At 42.7% G+C, this 19,505-nt stretch overlaps 1 protein-coding gene across 1 annotated transcript in view; it reads left to right on the forward strand.

Annotated features, from left to right (window-relative positions):
• LOC103204768 (CXADR like membrane protein) overlaps positions 1-19,505 on the forward strand; it is a 146,617-nt gene that overhangs the window by 101,519 nt on the left and 25,593 nt on the right. The window contains exon 2 of the mRNA XM_007949972.1: positions 11,880-12,037. Within this exon, the coding sequence (XP_007948163.1) occupies positions 11,880-12,037 (158 nt within the window). The remainder of the gene's footprint in view (positions 1-11,879; positions 12,038-19,505) is intronic.

Genomic DNA, 19,505 nt, shown 5'->3' on the forward strand with positions numbered 1-19,505 from the left:
CAGAGTACCTATTGAAACAGTTTTTCACAGTGGAGAAGAAAGTTGAATTTATTTATTTATTTTACTGAAATCTTAATTTACAGTAATCAGTTGTTGTTAGTTGCTGGCTCTTGGTGATCGCATGTGTGGAGAGTAGAACTGCTCCATCGGGTTAATACTTTTCAATCAGCCTCTGTTTAATGTGAATATTTCCCCAACTACAGTCCATCAGGACTAGCCTTTCCTTTATCACTCTTCTTGGTTCCCACCTCTAGCTCCTGCTCCCTTCCACCTTTTCCCACTCTCCTCTTCTCCTTCCCTTTCCTCCTCTTTCTCTAATCATTCTCTTGCTCTTCTAAGCCTCCTTCCGTCCCATCTCCTCTCCTTCTCCTTCACTTAATCCCCTCCTCCTCTCTCCCCCCACCTTCTCCTTTTCAGAATCCAACCCACAGACTGGGAATGGGGAGGATGCTCAGTATCTGCCCTCCCTCCATCTGTCAAAGACCCCTGGTTCAGGTCATCACCTTGGTCCTTGTACCCACACCACTGATTTTAGTGACTCCAGGAACAAATATTCTCCCTAGTGTGGGGGCGGCGTAGAGAACAAGCCAGCAACCACACTGATTCTCAATGTCTAAAATTTCACTGACACATCATTCCTTGAGCTTTAGACTTTGTCTAAATACCAACTTCTGTATTTTGTTTGTATTTTAGATGACACTATAATGTATCGATCATTAACAGCTCATAATGAATGAGGTATTTTCTGAAGATTCTCATAAAGACTTCTTGGTTGCAGAGATATTGGGGTTGAGCTGGACATGAGGTTGTGAAGGCAAAATATATAGAATTCTTCACTAGTTCACAGTTCTGAGAGGTAGGCACAGAGCACAAAGGCCATGGGTACTGTGGCCCTGGAGTTGTACATCCAGACCTCACACTGAGCCAGTTCAACTAGCTGTATCCAGCAACTGAGTCTGAGCAGGAGCAATTGGAGGCCAGGTCCCTCATGGTACAGCTAGCTCTCAGCCTGAGGAAGGCTGTCAGGAGAGGACAGGTTCTGCCATTCAAGCTGTTCCCTTCACTCGGAATGTTTGCCCTCCTCTCAACTCTGTGGAATAAAAACATGACCATCTTTCCAGAACTAGCTCAATCCCACTTATCAGAGTCTTTCTTAATCACTCTTGGCAGAAATAATCTTTCGTACAATACTACGAATTTGCTTAGGTGTGATAATGATGTTATGATTGTGCAGAATATTCTTATTTTTAGGAGATATTATTGAAACATTTAGAGGTCAAGTGTCACACTGTCTGCAACTTCCTTTCAACTGGTGCTATGAAAGAGAGAGAGAGAAAGCAAACATGGCCAAATATTAACAGTTGTCCCTCGAGCAGGATGACTTCCAGACTCCTCACCGTGCTGGTTATAACTAAAGTTCACTGGGTATCTTCTGTATGCCCTGTGCCAGTGCTAAAGACTTTACACACATCCTATATCATCCTGATAACAATCTTTCAAGGTTGGTGGTTTTATTCTCATTTTACAGAGATAAGAAAAAAAATACTCAGAGAGGTGAGATAATTAATTGGTTTTATGGCCATTACTTCTGTCTAGGTCTGAGTCCAAAGCTTATGTTCTTTCTGTTGCATGTTGCAGTATGCTCTCTCTTGACTTGCTTATAGTTTTCCAGAAATGGTCTGTGAAGCACATGTTCAGGCAAGTGTGTATATATACACTCACACATACACATATATGTACGACAGAATTATATGTATATGGGAGCTCTGGTGGCATAGTGCCTAAGGCATTTGACTGCAAACCAGAAGGCTGGGGTTTCCCAGGCAATATCACTGCTGAAGTAGATTGCCCAACTTTCCTTCCAAGGAGTGGCTGGTGGGTTTATAACAAAACAATTGCCATTTTATCCATTTTTCAGTGTACAGCTCAGTGCCATTAATTACATCCATAATGTTGTACAACCATCACCATGCTGCATGTCCAAAATTTTTCATCATCCCAGATGGAGACTTCATACCTACTAGGTAATAACTCCCTATTTCCCTCTGTCCTTTGTCTATTCTGCTTTCTGTGTCTATGAACTTGTTGAGTCTAGATATTTTACATAAGTAGAATGATACAATAATTGTCTTTTTTATGTCTGGCTTATTTCAATTAGGATAATGTTTTCAAGGTTCATGCATGTTATAGCATATATCAGGACTTCATTCCTCTTTATGGTTGAATAATATTCTGTTGAATGGTTATATGTATACCACATTTTGTTAATCCATGCATTTGTTGAAGGACACTGGCTTGCTTCCACAATTTGAAAGCCTTAGTTTCTTGATCTATAAAATGAGGGAGATTGATTAGAAGATTTCCAAAGTCCCTTTCCTTTTCAGATTGACGTTGACAATTTTGATTTTCTTAAAGTTTTCTCAAATGTTGTATGTAAGCAAATCAAGAAAATTCTTTTCCCATTCAGGTAAGCGAACAGTTAACTATACCAGGTCTATTGAGAGAAGTAGAATCACAAAGTATAGGGAGGTGTTTCCACACCTCAGTCACCCATTCGTGGGTGCCCTCCATTACCTTACACAGCTCCTATGCCCAACATGGAACAATCTACTATAGCACTTTAACTTTATTACTTGTGAACTGCATGTCTACACAGCCTGGTAAACAGCAACTCAGTTCTAAAAAGAGAACCCACGTGTTCTTGACCTCTGCACCAAGCATGTGGCTTTACCCAGCTGGGCCCTGGAGACTCTTGGGTTCTTGTATTTATGATTGCAGCACTGGACAATCCATTCTTCGGGAAAAGTGAGCATGGGACTTAGCTGTGAGATGTGGACAACTTGTGCCCTGTATGCATTCAGAAGGCATCTGAGAAGTAGAAGAATTCTCTGTTAAGGAAATAGAGAAACAGATTTTTAAAATTCAGTATCACCTACCAGCCACTCGTCGGAAGGAAGATGGGGCAATCTACTTCCATAGTGATACTGCCTCGGAAACCCAAGGAGTCGCTATGAGTCGGGTCTGACTCGACAGCACACAACAACAACAGTTTCTATTGCAAACTTCCCCTGCCCCATTTCCTTGCAGGAGGTCTTGAGGGCTTAGGAGACTCAGTAATAAAATATAATGCCTTTTAGAGAGTAAAACTGTAATCTCACCTGAATGTAGGCAGCAGTCAGGAGTCTATGGATGGAGCACATAGTTAATTAAGTACTTGACTACTAACCGAAAGGTTGGCTGTTGGAACCCACCACAAGACACCTCTGAAGACAGACCTGGCAAAAGGTCACAGCCTTGAAAACCCTATGGAGCAGTGCTACTCTGCACACCTGGGGTCCCCATGAGTTGGCATTTAGCAACAACAATAGGCAGCAGTCATCAGAGAAAAAGCCCCTTCTAGTAGAGAAGATCAGGGAAAGGAACTAACAGTTTAGGGTAAGATTACTATGTGCCATCCTGATGTTAAGTGCTTAACCTCAAATTCAAAAACTCACTGCCCCATCAAGTTGGATCCAACTCAAAGTGACTCCTCCTTGGGTTTCCGAGGCAGTATCACTACAGAAGTAGATTACTCCAGCTTCCTTCTGAGGAGTGGCTGGTGGGTTTGAACCGCCAGCCTTCTGGTTAGCAGTCAGATACCTTAGGCACTTCGCTACCAGAGCTCCTAGTGCTTTACCTAGGAGACATTTAATTCCCAGTTTGCAGATGGGAGCACTTAGGCTCTCAAAGCTCCTTTGCTAAGTGTCTTATTTGTATGCAACAAATCCCTCCCCCGCACCCACCCCCCACCCCCCCGCGGCCAGAACCAGCAGCTTTCATGAATGCATTTTGCATGTGCGCAAGGGAACAGTTGTCACCATGGCCATTAAATACTACAACTTTTGTTTCATTTTTCCCAGAAGCCCAGAGGAGGTGATTTTCCTACTTCCAGTTAGTTCTGCCACTAACAAACTTTATGACTTTGACATTTCAATTTTCCCAGCTACAGTTAAGTAATAATCTCTAAGATTTTTTTTTTATAACCAAGATGAATCCTTAAATGCCAAGAAAAGTTCCTGGGTGGTTGGTGTTCCCCTCAACCACGAGGGGGCAGACATGTGCTCACTAACCCCTACAAATCTGTCAGCCCTTCGAATTAAAATCGCAGACACCCCCCAACACACACACACACACACACACACACACACACACACACAGAGTTTAGGCTGTGGGACAGGGGTTTACGTAAAATAAATAAATAAATAAAAAGGCAGAAGCACTTTAGACTAGAGTGGCCTCCTGAGGTCAAGGGAGGTGAGGTTCTGGGAGGACACAGCGTTCTGACTTGAGGTGCTTGCGCTCCGACCCAGAGGCTCCCTGCCTCAGTAAAGTCATTTGTATTCCTTCTTGCACTGCTGGATTTAATTCTGGTATGATATAAATAGAACTTGGCTCTCTATCAACTCACACCGCCCACCACTCTGTTCCGTTAGGTTTGGGATATCAACCAAATCTGAGCCTTTGATTCCCCCTAGTGGCTCAAACTGGAAACTCTCATAGCTAATTCATTTATTCAGTATGGTTAAGCACCAACTGTATGCACCAACTTGGTGCTGGGTTTTCTAGCATTGCCTGGGGTGTGAAACTTTGGTTTTATTTGAGCATTATTGTGTCCACTGCAAAGTGATCAAGAGTAGAAGCTGGAGATCTTTCTTCCAAGCTTAGCTTACTGGTTGTCATCAAGTCATCTCCAACACATGAGGACGCCATCTGTATTAGAGTAGAGCTATGCTCCACATCAAACTAAACCAAACTCACTGCCGTCGGGTAGGTCCCGACTCATTGTGACCACGACCCCTCCTTGAGTTTCCGATTCGGTATCTCTACGGAAGTAGACTGCCCAGTCTTCCTTCCGAGGAGTGGCTGATGGGTTTGAACTGCTAGCTCTGGTTAGCAGTCAAATGCCTTAGGCACTACACCACCAGAGCCCCACCATAGGTTTTCAGTAACTGGTTTGTTGGAAGTAGATTGCCAGGCCTTTCTTCTGAGGCATCTCTGAGTGGACTCAAACCTCCAACCTTTCAGTTAGCAGGCAAGTACATTGAGGAAAGATGTTGTTATGTGCGGTCGAGCTGGACCCAACTCATAGTGACCTCTTCTTGGGTTTCCAAGGCGGTATCACTACGGAAGTAGATTGCCCAGCCTTCCTTCTGAGGAGTTGCTGGTGGGTTTGAACCGCCAGCCTTCTGGTTAGAAGCCAAGTGCCTTAGGCATTACACTACCAGGAGGGAAGATGGGTGAGATAGAATTATTGACTGCCACTAAATGAGTTGTGGGGCTTTGGGCTGACTTCTTTACCCCTGGGCCTCAGTTTGCTCATTAGTAAAATAAGAGTGTGGGTTAGATTCCAATTAATTCCACAGATAGTAACTGAACACCTGTAGTATATGAGACCCTGGGCTGATGTTATGGGACTACAGTTAAGAATGGTACTTAATCTCAAAGAGCTTATAAGCTAATGGGAAAATCAGACATGCTAGAAACCACATAAAACCTAGGGTCAGAGCAGCAGAGCATAGCTGTAAGAGCGAGCATGAGGCATGAGCTCTGTGCAAAGCAGATCTGAGGTCAGGTCCTTGCTCCGTCACTTCCTTGCTGTATGATCTTGAGCAAGTTGTTAACTTCTATAATTACCATCCATAAATTTAGATAGTAATGCTTTCTTCATATAGTGATTATTAAAATTCAATGAAAAAAATGTAAAATGCTCAGTGTGGAACCAAACCATAGCAAATGCTCACTAAATGGTGCCCACTCTCTTAATGGTTTCAAATTCTAAGCAGAAATAAATGCCTTTTTGAGAATGTCAGTAAGACTGTACCAGTTGCCATCAAATTAATTTAGACTCATGGCAACCCCTTGTGTGTCAGAGTAGAACTATGCTGTATACGGTTTTCAATGGCTGATTTTTTGGGAAATAGATTGCCAAGTGTTTCTTCCTTGGTACCTCTGGTAGACTCATTTCAGTTAGCAGCCAAGCACATTAAACATTTGTACCATCCAGGGACTCCCAATAAGACCCTGAGGTGGTTGTTGTTAGCTGCCACTGAGTCAGCCCTCGACTCATAACAACCTTATGCACAACGGAATGAAACTTTGCTTGGTTGGTCCATCTCCATGACTGAATGCAGATCAGACTGTTGTGATCCATAGGATTTTCAGAAGTAGATTGCCATGCCTTTCTTCCTTGTCTTTGTCTGGAAGCTCCTATGAAACCTGTTCAGCATCATAGCAACGTGCAAGCATCCACTGACATGTGGTAGTGGTGGTGGTAGTGCATGAGATATGTTGGCTGGGAATTGAACTTGTGTCTCCCACATGGAAGATGAGACTGAACCACCAATGTCCCCTAGTAAGATCCTATAAAAGACTTATCCTATAAAAGATTCCTTTCTTTGCCACATTTCTTGGGCAGCCTTCCTGCTCCCTCTCTTTGGAGTAGATGCCTCTGTGGGCTCTACCTCTGGCAGTTTCAGCCCACTCAGCCTTGTAGAATGAAATACATATTCACTGTCCTCGTCTTCTTTCATTTCACTGAAGTAGCATGTAAGAATACAGGCCTTATGTGAGTTAAACATTTACCTCAAGTAGACACACACCCTGGAAAGAACAATCATGGGAGAAGGAAGGGCTGCTTATGCACAGGGAGACAGCTCAGGGCGCAGAAGAGTATGGAGGGATGGACACTGGGAAGAGGTAACTATGGGGAGGAAGTGGGAGGGGAGCTGTCGCATTGCAAATGTTGGTCAATGACATGAGACAAAGTATATGTGAACTGCTGTATGAAAAGTGAATTTACTCTGTAAATCTTCACCCAAATCAAAAAAAAAAAAAAAAGAATACAGGCCTTTTTCCTTCCCATGGATTTGTTGCTAATCAACGTAGGAAAATGAACAGGGAGTAAAAGAGGTAGTTTATAATGCCCATATTAGTCATGCTCCCTGATCTTTAGCTGTGAAAAGCCTCTGAAGTGGCCAAGTGAGATCTTTCCAGGAGAGGGGGCTTCATACAAGCCCTGGCACTTAGGGCTATTCCAGTTTGAAGGGTGTCTGATTCTGTTTCATTGCAAATGACATAAAAGAGATGATTTTTTCACACTTAGCTTCTTTATTACTGGAAAAGGAGATAAAGGAATATCCAGAGCTCTGGTGGCATAGTGCCTAAGGTATTTGACTGCTAACCAGAAGGCTGGTGGTTTGAACCCACCAGCCACTCCTCAGAAGGAAGGTTGGGCAATCTACTTCCACAGAGATACCACCTCAGAAACCTAAGTAGGGGTCGCTATGAGTCAGATCCGACTCGACGGCAGTGAATTGAGAGCTAAATCAGACCCTGGGTGCCAGACAGATCATACCTAGAATTCATGTGCTGTTCATCATATCAGTTCATCAGTCATCAATACTGTAGATTTAATAGTCAACATTATCAGAGCCTTAGCCAAGTACTAAGAGAGAAAGATTAATAGGAAGGAGGAGAGAAGGTGAGCTTGGCATGTAAAGTTGCTGGTAGGGTATCTCTTAGTTATCTAGTGCTGCTATAACATAAATACCACAAGTGGATGTCTTTGACAAACAGAAATGTATTCATTCACAGTTGAAAGGGCTAGAAGTCCAGATTCAGGGTGCCAGCTCTAGGGGAAGGCTCTCTCATGCTGTCAGCTCTAGGGGAAAGTCCTTGTTTCTTTCAACATCTGTGGGCCCTGCATTCCCTGAAGATCTCCATATATCTTGGCATCAGTCTTCTCCTGGGACTAGGAGGTTCTGGGGGGAGCTCTGGTGGCATAGTGCCTAAGGCATTTGACTGCTAACCTGAAGGCTGGCGGTTCAAACGCACCAGCTACTCCTCAGAAGGAAGATTGGGCAATCTACTTTCATAGTGACACTGCCTCAGAAACCCAAGGACGGATCGCTATGAGTCAGACCCAACTCGACGGCAATGAGTTTTTGTGAGGAGATTTAGAGCATAGGGACCCCAGGTCCAAAAGATGCACTCCACTCCCAGCTCTTCATTTTGGTGGTACAAAGTCCTCTTTCTCTCTCTGCTCACTCACTTCTCTCTCCTTTTATCTCTTATAAGATAAAAGGTGATGCAGACCATACCCCAGGGAAACTTTCCTTGTATTAGAGCAGGGCTGTGACCTGAGTAAGGATGTTACATCCTTGGCTGATCACATCATGGGGGATGATTACTTCAGTACATAACTGCCAAATTTTATCATTACATAACTGCCAACCCACTGAGAAGCATGGCCCAGGCAAATTGACATATATTTTGGGGGGACAAAATTCAATCCATCACGGGTACGATTCTTGGAAAAAGATGAATGCTAGAGATAAATAAAGCCAAAAGTGCAACTTAATTTTTATTGGCTAAGGTGCTCTGGTGGCACAGTGCCTAAGGTATTTGACTGCTAACCAGAAGGCTGGTGGTTCAAACCCACCAGCCACTCCTCGGAAGGGAGGTTGGGCAATCTACTTCCGTAAAGATACCACCTCGGAAACCCAAGGAGGGGCCGCTATGAGTCAAACCGACTTGATGGCAGTGAGTTTGGTTTTTCTGGTTTAAGAGAAGCAGGAAATACCTAGAAGAGAAATTTACCTGCCTCTACTCAGAGGTCTATGAGGGAAGACCTCTCTCTAGGAAGGGTCCAAGGAGTAACCTAAAGAGCCAGCCTGCAATCTGATATCTGCACCTGTTCTGGAGAGAGATGCCAGCCCCTGCCTTCTCTTTTCCCACATATGTTTGTGTGTGGGAAGTGGGAATTCATAACTCAGGAACTTAATACAGTTTAGCCATGGGCAGGGGGTGAGTGGGTGGTCACAACAGATGGGACAAGAATATTTCTAAGAGCTTTATTTAAGAGGCACAAGTCAAATAAATAAAAAAAAAAAAATGAATGAATAAAGCAATGTCTAGGATTTTTGGCTTCCTCCATCCCAACAACAGAGGATGGGAGTGTGTGAGCCTCTGCAGAGGAAAGGAGGCATTAGGTAGGAGAAAGAGTACAAGACTTCCTATTGGACATTTCTGTCAGAACATCCCATTATATTCTTAAATCCAAACTGTTAATCCAAATCATCAGTACAGATACCATCATACAATTCAATACATTTGAGACAAAATTATCTTTGATTTTGAGTCCTTTCCTTCTCCCCCTTCAAAAAAAAAAAAAAAAAAACAACACCAAACTCACTGCCATCAAGTTCATTCCAACTTATCCGACCCCTTTTGGGTTTCTGAAGCGGTAAATCTTTATGGAAGTAGATTGCCCCATCATCCTTCCACGGAGCAGCTAGGGGATTTGAGCCACCAACCTTCTGGTTAGCAGCCAAATGCCTAAGGCATCACCCAATTGCTGTGTTCTACAGTTTTGACTTCCACATTGACTCTCAAATCATCCCTTTGCCTTTTACTACCTTTACTACTATCCTGTGACAGTATCTCTCACCTGGAAAAATTCAACAGCTTTTTCACAAATGCATGTCTCAGTATCTTCCCTTTCCTGTGCAGTCTATACACAGTCCCTAAACAAAACACAGGACTAAGTCACTGGGTTTGCCATTGTGGCAGAAAGACCCTTTATCACATAACTACCCCATATTTCCAGCCTAATCTATTCTGCTTCCCAACATTTATTCTTCACACTAACCAAGCTGAACTATTTATTACCATTCACTGAATACCCCATCCTATGCCTTTGTTCATGTCGCCCCCTACACTGTCTCAACACCTTTCATCACCTTCCATTTCTAGCTATATAAATTGTATTTCCCAAAGCCCATATCAGATACTACTTTATTAATAATGATTAAAAAAAAGGCTGCCTTTTATTCCAAGCCACTAAGTGCTAAGCACTAGATTAGATGATTACATTTGAAAAAAACAAAAAAACACCATTGCCATCCAGTCATTTCCAACTCAGAGCAGCCTGTAGATAGAGTAGAACTGCCTCACAGGGTTTCCAAGGCTATGAATATTTTCAGAAGCAGACTGCCCAATCTTTCTCCCACAGTCCAGCTGGTGGATTTGAACCACTTACCTTTTGGTTAGCAGCCGAATGTCTTAAACTACTACACCACCAGAGTTCCTTAGGTGATTTACATGTTGTTGTTGTTATTATGTGCCCTCGAGTCAGACCCGACTCATAGCGACCCCTTCTTGGGTTTCCGAGGCAGTATCACTACGGAAGTAGATTGCCCAACCTTCCTTAGAGGAGTGGCTGGTGGATTTGAACCGCCAGCCTTCTGGTTAGCAGTCAAGTGCCTTAGGCACTACGCTACCAGAGCTCCTCAGGTGATTTACATAGTGAGGTTCTAATAATTACAACAATCCTTGAAGGGTTTAAGCTTTTCCTGAGCTCTGTAATGAATTGCTAACAATCTCTCTCTTCCCTAAATTTCCAAAGCCCTTTGAACATGAAACCAATTTCCATTTATGTGGTAGTTAAGGTTATGTGTCAACTTGGCTGGACCTGGTTTTGAGTAGCTAGTGGTAGTTATTCTCCATGATGAGACTGGCAATCAACTCCATGGTGGAATCTGCCACAAGCAGCTGAGTAGCTGCTTTTGGGCTGTGGTCCACTGGGACTAGGCTGCAGCTTTTGGCACACTTGAATCCTGCACGTACCCTAGTCATTGTTCAGCAGCCTGCCATGTTCTCTGCAGAACTCAGGACTCTTAATAGACCTGAATCAGTGGCCTGCCATGTGGTTTGGTAATATTGGGACTGGCCTTTTTTACTTGTCGACCTTGGGTTTGTCAGCCTCAGCAGCCAGCAGCTGCCTGAGTGAAGAAAGCCTCCAGCTTCAGTGGGCCAGGAACAAGATGCAGAGCTGAAGCCCAAGGTCAAGGGGCATTCACCCAGCTGCTGGGGCCTGGCACTTTGAACTTGGACTTCTAGCCTCCAAAACTGTAAGAGAATAAACTCTTGTTTGTTAAAGCTACCCATTTGTGGTAATTGCTGTTACAGCAGCACTTGTTTGTTTTGTGCCGTGAAGTCGGACCTGACTCATAGTGACCCCTCCTTGGGTTGCCGAGGCAGTATCACTACGGAAGTAGATTGCCCCATCTTCCTTCCGAGGAGTGGCTGGTGGGTTTGAACCGCCAGCCTTCTGGTTAGCAGCCAAGTGCCTTAGCCACTATGCTACCACAGCAGCACTAGGTAACCCAAACACCTTGTATTACAATGTCCGTGTAGTTGACCAGAAAGCTGGAGGTTCAAACCCACCAGCCATTCCTCAAAAGGAAGATTGGGCAATCTACTTCTATAGAGATACTGTGTCAGAAACCCAAGGAGGGGTTACTGTGAGTTGAATCGACTCAGTGGCAGTGAGTTTGTTTTGGTTTTTAAATACATGCTACTATTCAGCAACTATTGCTGGATCTAAGGATACTCATTTGCAAAATAAGAAGGTTCATCACTAAGGTTTTGTCAAATGGCTATGATTCTATGACTTCTGGAACAAAAAGAGCTGGGCACCTCTGTGCATTGTTTCCATGAGTATTGTCCTTTTGGAAGCCTCCGCTAATAGGGGACATAAAGATCAAAGACACAGTTGTTGCTAACTGAATGCTTTCATTGTGCATAAATCCCAGTAAGGTAGGAAAGATAGGCATTAGTAAGAATGTAATGGGGGAGTGGGTTAAGGAAGATGTGATGAGTTCAGTTAACACAGGAGCCAGTGAGAGACCGTGGGCCTTCTAGACCTTCTGGTGTGGAATTCTTCTAACACCTGGCACTGAGCCTTGCCTGCAGGAACATGCAATAATTGTTGTTAAATGTGGTTTTCATTCGCTGTCATCCAGTTTCTGCATCACTCATTAGAGGGTTTCCTCTTCCAGTTTCCTACTATGCTGGAACCTTGGGGACTCACACTGAGATCAAGAGAGTGGCAGAGGAAAGAGTCACTTTGCCCTGTCACCATCAACTGGGGCTTCCAGAAAAAGACACCCTGGATATTGAATGGCTACTCACAGATAATGAAGGGAACCAAAAAGTGGTAAGTATCTACCTGGCTGAAGTCACTCCTTCTTATCCTCCTAATTGCCTATTTATGAAATATGTAACAGAAGCTGACTTTAGACTTTCCTTCTTTTCCAGAGCTTTTTTTTCTTCTTTCCTTCCTGTCTTAGTTTCCTAGGACTGCCATAACAAAATGCCACAAAGTGGGTGGCTTTAAAGAACAGAAATTTATTTTCTCACAGTTCTAGAAGCTAATTTCAGGATCATCATTGGCGTTCAACCTGCTTAAGTAACTGTCTACACCACCTTGCTATTTTGATACTGCTTGTTCTCATCATCCCAAGACTCTCTGTTCTCTGTAGAACAAGGTCACATTAACCTGAGCACGTTTATTGCAATAACTTCTTGGTCAGTCCTAGAAATGATACACTCTGTTCTGAATAAAGCAAATAAAAGCCCATGATCTTCTAATAAAAATCCATGAGTGACTCCAAGTGTTTTCGGTTGAACTAAAGAAAAAGAGGTGCTTGGTTACATAACCAAGTGAATATAAAGGTTAGGAAGTTAATTTGTTGGTATAAAAAAACAGCCTCTGAAATAGCTTTAAACAATCAGTTTCCTACTTGTTTTCAGTTGACTGAAAGTAAGCATTGTGAAGTAAGGATTTTTATTTTTTCAGTCATTCAGATTATATGAATTTATTTAGCAATCACTGTATGTACTTATAAGGAGCTCTGGTGGCTTAGTGCCTAAGGCATTTGACTGCTAACCAGAAGGTTGCCAGTTCAAACCCACAAGCCACTCCATGGAAGGAAGACTGGAAATCTACTTCCATACAGATTTACCTCCTTGGAAACCCAAAGGGGGTTGCTATGGGTTGGACGATATCGACTCCATAGCAGTGAGTTTGGTTTGGTTTGGTTTGGTTTTGGTATGTACTTAATTGTATGCTGTGTATCAAGAGTCATGGCACTGGAGTGGTTAAGGCATTTGGCTGCTAACCAAAAGGTTGGTGGGTTTGAACCCACCAGCCACTCCATGGAAGAAAGATGAAGCAGTCAGCTTCTATAGAGATTTACAGCCTTGGAAACCCAGTGGGGCTTGCTGTGAGTCAGAATCAACTCAATGGCAGTGAGTTTGGCTTTTGATTTGGTATGCTATGCTTAGTGCTAGGCACCAGGGGTGAACAGAATATCATAGTTCCTGACTTCTTATAGTGACTTCTTATAGAGCTTATAGTGAACACACATTCACTAAATATCAAGACAAATAAAAGTAGAAATAAATAAATGTTAGTTATGTACCAGACACAATTCTAACTATTTAGCACATATTATCTCATTTAATTGAATCCTCATGCCAAGGTTTTTATAAATAAGGAACTGAGACACATGCATGCACTTACAAACACACACAGGCAACTTGCCTAAAGTCACCCATTCTACATTTTGAAATTAGGTACCCTGACATCAGTGACTGGGCTCTTGACCACCAGCTAGTACTGTTTTCATAAATAATTTAAAATTTCATTAAAAATTTAAAATAATATGTGCTATGAAGAAAATAAGGAGAATGTGGGAAGAAAATCATTCCAGACAGAACTATTTATGCAAAGACCCTGATGCAGGAAAAAGTTTACGAAGTTCTAAAAGATCAAAATCAATTTAGTTAATTTAATAAATACTTAGTGGGTTCCCATTATAAACATACTCCTATCTTGGAGGAGCTCTGGTAGCTTAGTGCCTAAGGCACTTGACTGCTAACCAAAAGGCTGGCTGTTCAAACCCACCAGCCACTCCTCCTCGGAAGGAAAGTTGGGCAATCTACTTCCGTAGTGATACCACCTCAGAAACCCAAGGAGGGGTCACTATGAGTCAATCTGACTCAAGGGCACATAACAACAACATCTTGGAGGAGCAGATTGCAGGGATAAATGTGTAAAGAAACAATTTCAGAACTAAGTGACAAATAATCATGATAAAGATAAGCACAGTGTCCTAGATGAACACAGAGGAGGAGCCATTGACCAAGAGTCCTTGAAGAGGGAAGAGGTCAAAGAAGGTTTCCTCTAAGCCAGGGCAATTGAGATGAGCCTTGACAGAAGGAATTACCCAGGAGAGGAATCACAAAGAGCACAGACATAGAGGCTGGAAAATTCTGGGAAACTGTAAACCACTAGTATAAGTGGCTTGCAAAATCTACATCTGCAGAGATTGGCAGGGCCAGATCACAGAAGGTCTTATATGCCTTAGTAAGGAGCGTAAAATTTTTCCTATGATGAGATGGAGTTCTTGAAGGATTTTAAGAGTGAAAGGGACATATTTGTGTTTTGGGGTGATCACTCTGACACTGTTTTCGAGAGAGATTCAAATAGAAACGTATAAATAAGGAACTGAGACAAATACATAAACAGATATACACACACACACAAATAAGCACCTTGCCTAAGGTCATCCATTTTACATTTTAAAATCTGGCACTCAGACATCAGCACCTGAGCTTTTAATAAGGGGATAATAAATATTTAGTGGGTAAATTAGCAAAGAAAAAGGGAAAAATAAATAAATTTAGTGGGTAAAGTTGTTTGGACTTTATAATTGCCAAGGTGTTGGGAATTAGGGTGAGAGTGACTGAGAGAGAAAATACAAGAAGGGTTGGAATGGATATGGTGCTTAAAATAGGCTTGCCAATGATCTAGATCCCAAGTTTAACTTTCCATTTCAATCTGAGCCGCAATAGTTTTATCCTTTTTGTGTAGGATGCTCAGAGTACGCAGGAAATATCTGGGGGTGTGTAGGCTATGATGGAAGTCTCCAGAATATTTTAATTTCAGCCTTGATAACATGGCCACTAGAGCTCTGGAACTTCCTCCTGATTCTGAGGAAAGAAGCCACTGAATTTCCAAAGTAAGAGTAACTCACTTCCCCTGAGGTCAGTCAACAAGACACAGACAGAAATCATTCTCCTCTGTTTTGCAGATGGAGAAGTTAAGGCAGAGATGCTCCAGTTACCATGCCAAGACTCTTGCACCACCCCTGCCTAGGTTCTCTAGAGAAGTAAAAGCAGTGAAGTTTAGAGAGAGAGAGAGAGATTTACCTCAAGGAAATGGCTCAGATAGTTATGTTATTGTTGTTGTTGTTGTTATGTGCCGTCGAGTCGGCCCTGACTCATAGCAACCCCTCCTTGGGTTTCCGAGGCAGTATCACTACGGAAGTAGGATTGCCCAACCTTCCTTCCGAGGAGTGGCTGGTGGGTTTGAACCGCGAGGCTGGCAAATCCCAAGTCCATGGGTCAGACATCAGGCTGGAGGTTTCTTCTGACCCAAGTAGCTGCAGGAAGTGACAAACCAAGATCAGTACACAATACAGCAGGCTGCTGGCTGCAAAGGCTGAGGGACCCAATATCAGCAGGTAAGATGGCAGACTACGAAGGCAACAATCCCAAGATCGACAGGTAATATGGCTGTCTCAAATCCAGAGAACCAGAGGTCAGATGATAATGAACCAGATGCAGGATCCAGATCAAGCAAAAGCCAAAGAGCTTTGCCAGAATGTCCATGTATATTAGAAGCAAGCCATATTCTTGAGGAAATTCCCTTTCAACTGTTTGGCTATCATAGCAGTTCTCATCATGGGGGATGACTACATCTTAACTGCCAAACCACTGAGAATCGTGGTCTACCAAGTTGACACATAACCTTAACCATCACAACTTCATTCATTCTTTTCCCCTTCCTTTTGACTTCTGAGCAAGAAAAATCCTGATCTAAAACATAGACAGGCCCTGCATCCCTCTCCATTCCAGCCAGTTTTATGACTAATAAGCAACTGCCAGCAAGTTGAGCTGATCCATCTGTTCCCTACAATCCCTAACAAATTTTCCCCTGCCATCAAAACAGGGTTCAGGACAATCCACTAGGAATGTCATAAATCAGCCTCACAACAGCTGTAATTCATAGATTTAATTTTCTGTTTGGTTACTAAGTGATTAAATGCATGTTCTTTGTTCTTTGGTCACACTGATGAATGGCTTAATGTCAGCATTACATTTCCTAGAATTTACAAAAAAGAAATACACACACAAGCATCAAGGATTGGAGATATGTCTGAAGAAACTGGGCCATGTTGTAAGGCTGTAACTGAGGCCCAATCTCCATCAAAAGTATGAAATTCCCTGAGTAAATAATGGTTATTTAATGGCATTATACGATTACTTTGAAATTGTATAATCTTTGCTTATATTGTCAAATGCTTACCAGTATATTATCATCTTTTTCTTCATTAAATATTGGGATAGGATTTGGGGGCAGGGGGAAGAAAAGCAGATGGGAGTCAGCCCTGCTTGAAGTTGAATCTAGACAACTAAATTACACATACAGTATAGTAAGTGCTATACTTCAAAGTACTGAAGTTAAAAGGAGAGAGTCACTAATTCTGCTTTGGGGAGCCAGGAAAGGCTATACCCATAAGATAACCCTTGAACGTGATCTTGAGGCCTGTGTAGGAGTTGTTCAGACACAAATAAAAGAGAAGAGGTATTTCAGAAGGAGAAAACTGCATGACCAAAGACACATCAGAGGACACTGCTTGTTGGAATCAAGGCACATCAGGCTTGGGGTTAGGCTATTGTGGTGTAGTAAATTACATAGTGTGGCTTTTCTAGCTATAAAACCAAAAAAAAAAAAAAAAAAACCTCACTGCCATCGAGTCAGATCTGACTTACAGTGACCCCTCCTTGAATTTCTGAGGTAGTATCACTATGGAATTAGATTGGCCAACCTTCCTTGTGAGGAGTGGCTGGTGGGTTTGAAACGCCAGCCCTCTGGTTAGCTGTCAAGTGCCTTAGGCACCATGCTACCAGAGCTCCCTTTCTAGCCATAAGTCTTTTTAAACTCCGTGATGGAATTTGCCATAACTGAGTAGCTCCTGATTGTTAAAGTTATCCGCTTGGGATATTTCTGTTGGGAGCAGCACAAAGTAATATTCTGGGAAGCTTACCCTGTCTCAGTTGTATAGAGTTCTGATGTTGGGATTGGTTAGTTTGGCCGCTCTGCCAGGCTCAAAAGGAACCCTCCTAGAGGCAGAAGAAATCTTTCACTGTCAGCTGAGACATGCAAGAGATGCGCTGCTGAGAGAGACACTGAGAGACAAACACTGCTGGTAGAGACTGAGAGAGACTGTCAGCTGAGAGACAGTGGGCTGAGAGAGATGGAGTGTGTTCCTGAACTTGAATTGTAGCCTGTCGCTTCCCTAATAAATCCTATAATCTGTGAGTTCTGTGTGGCCACTGCAGTGAATTACCAAACCCAGCAGAAAGGTGGGGGAGGAACAGTTGATGTCAGGGTTGGTGAAAGGGCGGGAGGGAGGCAGCATGCCTGGCCTTGCTGGAATAGGCCTTGGACTATTGATAGTGATTCTGTCTTCCTCTTGTGGGGTTAGAGGAGGTCAGAAGATGCAGCTTCCTTGCCCCTTTGGCAGCTTCTCAGAGAGATGAGGGCAGGGGCCAAAAAGTAAGTGCAGCCCAAACTTCACTGGCCTTAGGTGCCACATTCTGGTGTTCGAGGGCCAAGCTTTAGTCCACTGAGCGCACAGATGAGGGGAAATCAATGGAGGATTTTAGCCAGTATTTGTATAGCTTTGCTATACAAATGTATGAAATTATTAATATTCTTGGAGTATTGGGCTGAACAATTTAGGAGACTTTAGGAGCTTTCCTGAACCCAGAATCAGCTTAATATAAATACCCATTGCCATTGAATCAATTCTGACTGATAGCAACCCATAGGACAGAACAGAACTGCCCCCACAGAATTTCCAAGGCTGTAATCTTTATAGAAGCAGACTGCCACATCTTTCTCCCATGGAGCAACTGGTGGGTTCCCATGGAGCTGCCGACCTTTTGGTTAGCAGTCAAGCACTTAACGATTGTACCACCAGGGCTCCTAATTTTAAAATATTACCATTTATTGAGTGATTAATGTCTTATTCTCATAAAAATTCTATGAAGTAGCCTACCCTTCTATGATTGGTTTAGAAAGGTTAACTGACCCAAGGCACACAGTGTGAGTGGAGGAGCGTCCATCTGAATGTAGACCATTTGGCTTCCCAGCCAGCTATCCCTCACTCTGTCCCAGGGTAGCATTTTTCAATTCTGGGTCATAGCACATTCGTGAGGCTTGGGTCTCCCTAGAGGGCAGCAACCAGAAGGTTTTGTTTTTGATTTGGTTTACTTTGACATAGAGTAGTGTTGTAGGGGAAAAAGTCCCTAACTCTGTTAAAGGAAATGAAAGCAATTTATTGAAGCCAATACATCATTCAAATGGAGGAGCTTGAAAACCTCAGAATCTAAAGCTCATGAATCCCAGGGGGCATGTAAATCACACATACTTATAGCACCATATGAGGAACTGCAAACACAATATTCTGATTGGTTGCAGTCATTGAGGTCAGTCAAAAGCAGAACAAAGCAAAACATGACCTTGAACATTATTGGTTACATTAATACAACTGGACACATTGACTGGCTAAAAGACACCAATACAAATGTTTATAATTTCAGAGGGAGTCTCATGACTGTCTCAAAACAATGGCATGATAATGACATGACAGTTACTGTCAGGAACAGATTGTTAAACATTAACCTGCCCACAGCATTAGAGCGCCTGGACATCCAACACAAAGAGTTTGATAAAGTTTGGTTACAGATTTACAGTCTTAGCCTAACTAAAAAACCTGAATAATAGGGTTGGTTCCTAAGTAACAGGTTTGAATCTACGTGAAAGGTTAACTCTGAGCTTTTAGAATTAGTTCAGCCATTTTTATTTTAGGTCAGATGCCCTGTTTTGATTTTATATCCCATATCACTGGAAAATATCAGGGTTTATGGTACATATGCTGTTTTATGAAACTTGTGTTTTACTTATATACGTGGATAGTATGTGGTGCAGGGTCATGAAAAAAATGTTATTTCTTAATGTGAGTTGTGGACAAAACAGTTCATCCCTTACTGTGGTGTACTTGTAGCAGTACAAAGACTTTCCAGAGTCGAATGTAACTTTTTTTTTTTTTTTCTGCTTTTACGACTACAATTTATTTTCTCATAGTTTGTTGTTACGTGCCGTGAAGTTGCACTCAACTCACAGTGACCCCTCCTTAGGTTTTCTTTTTTTTATGTGTGCATGGAAGAGTGCCTAGAATTATTTTCACCAGATATTAGTACTGCTTATTTCCTGACATGTGATTCTGGTTAATATAAACCTTTATTCTTAGATTTATGTGTAATTGTTGTTGTTGTTGTTGTTGTTGTTAAGTGCCCTCGAGTCGTTTCCAACTCATAGCGACCCCATGCACAGCAGAACGAAACACTGCCTGATCCTGCGCCAGCCCCACAATCCCTGCTATACTTGATCCCATCATCGCAGCCACCGTGTCAATCCATCTCGTTGAAGGCCTCCCCCTCTTTCGTCGACCCTCCACCCTACCAAGCATGACATCCTTCTCCAGGGA

Source organism: Orycteropus afer, unplaced genomic scaffold (assembly GCF_000298275.1).
Source record: "Orycteropus afer afer isolate SDZICR_OR568_19922 unplaced genomic scaffold, OryAfe1.0 scaffold00258, whole genome shotgun sequence".
Lineage (NCBI taxonomy): Eukaryota > Metazoa > Chordata > Mammalia > Tubulidentata > Orycteropodidae > Orycteropus > Orycteropus afer.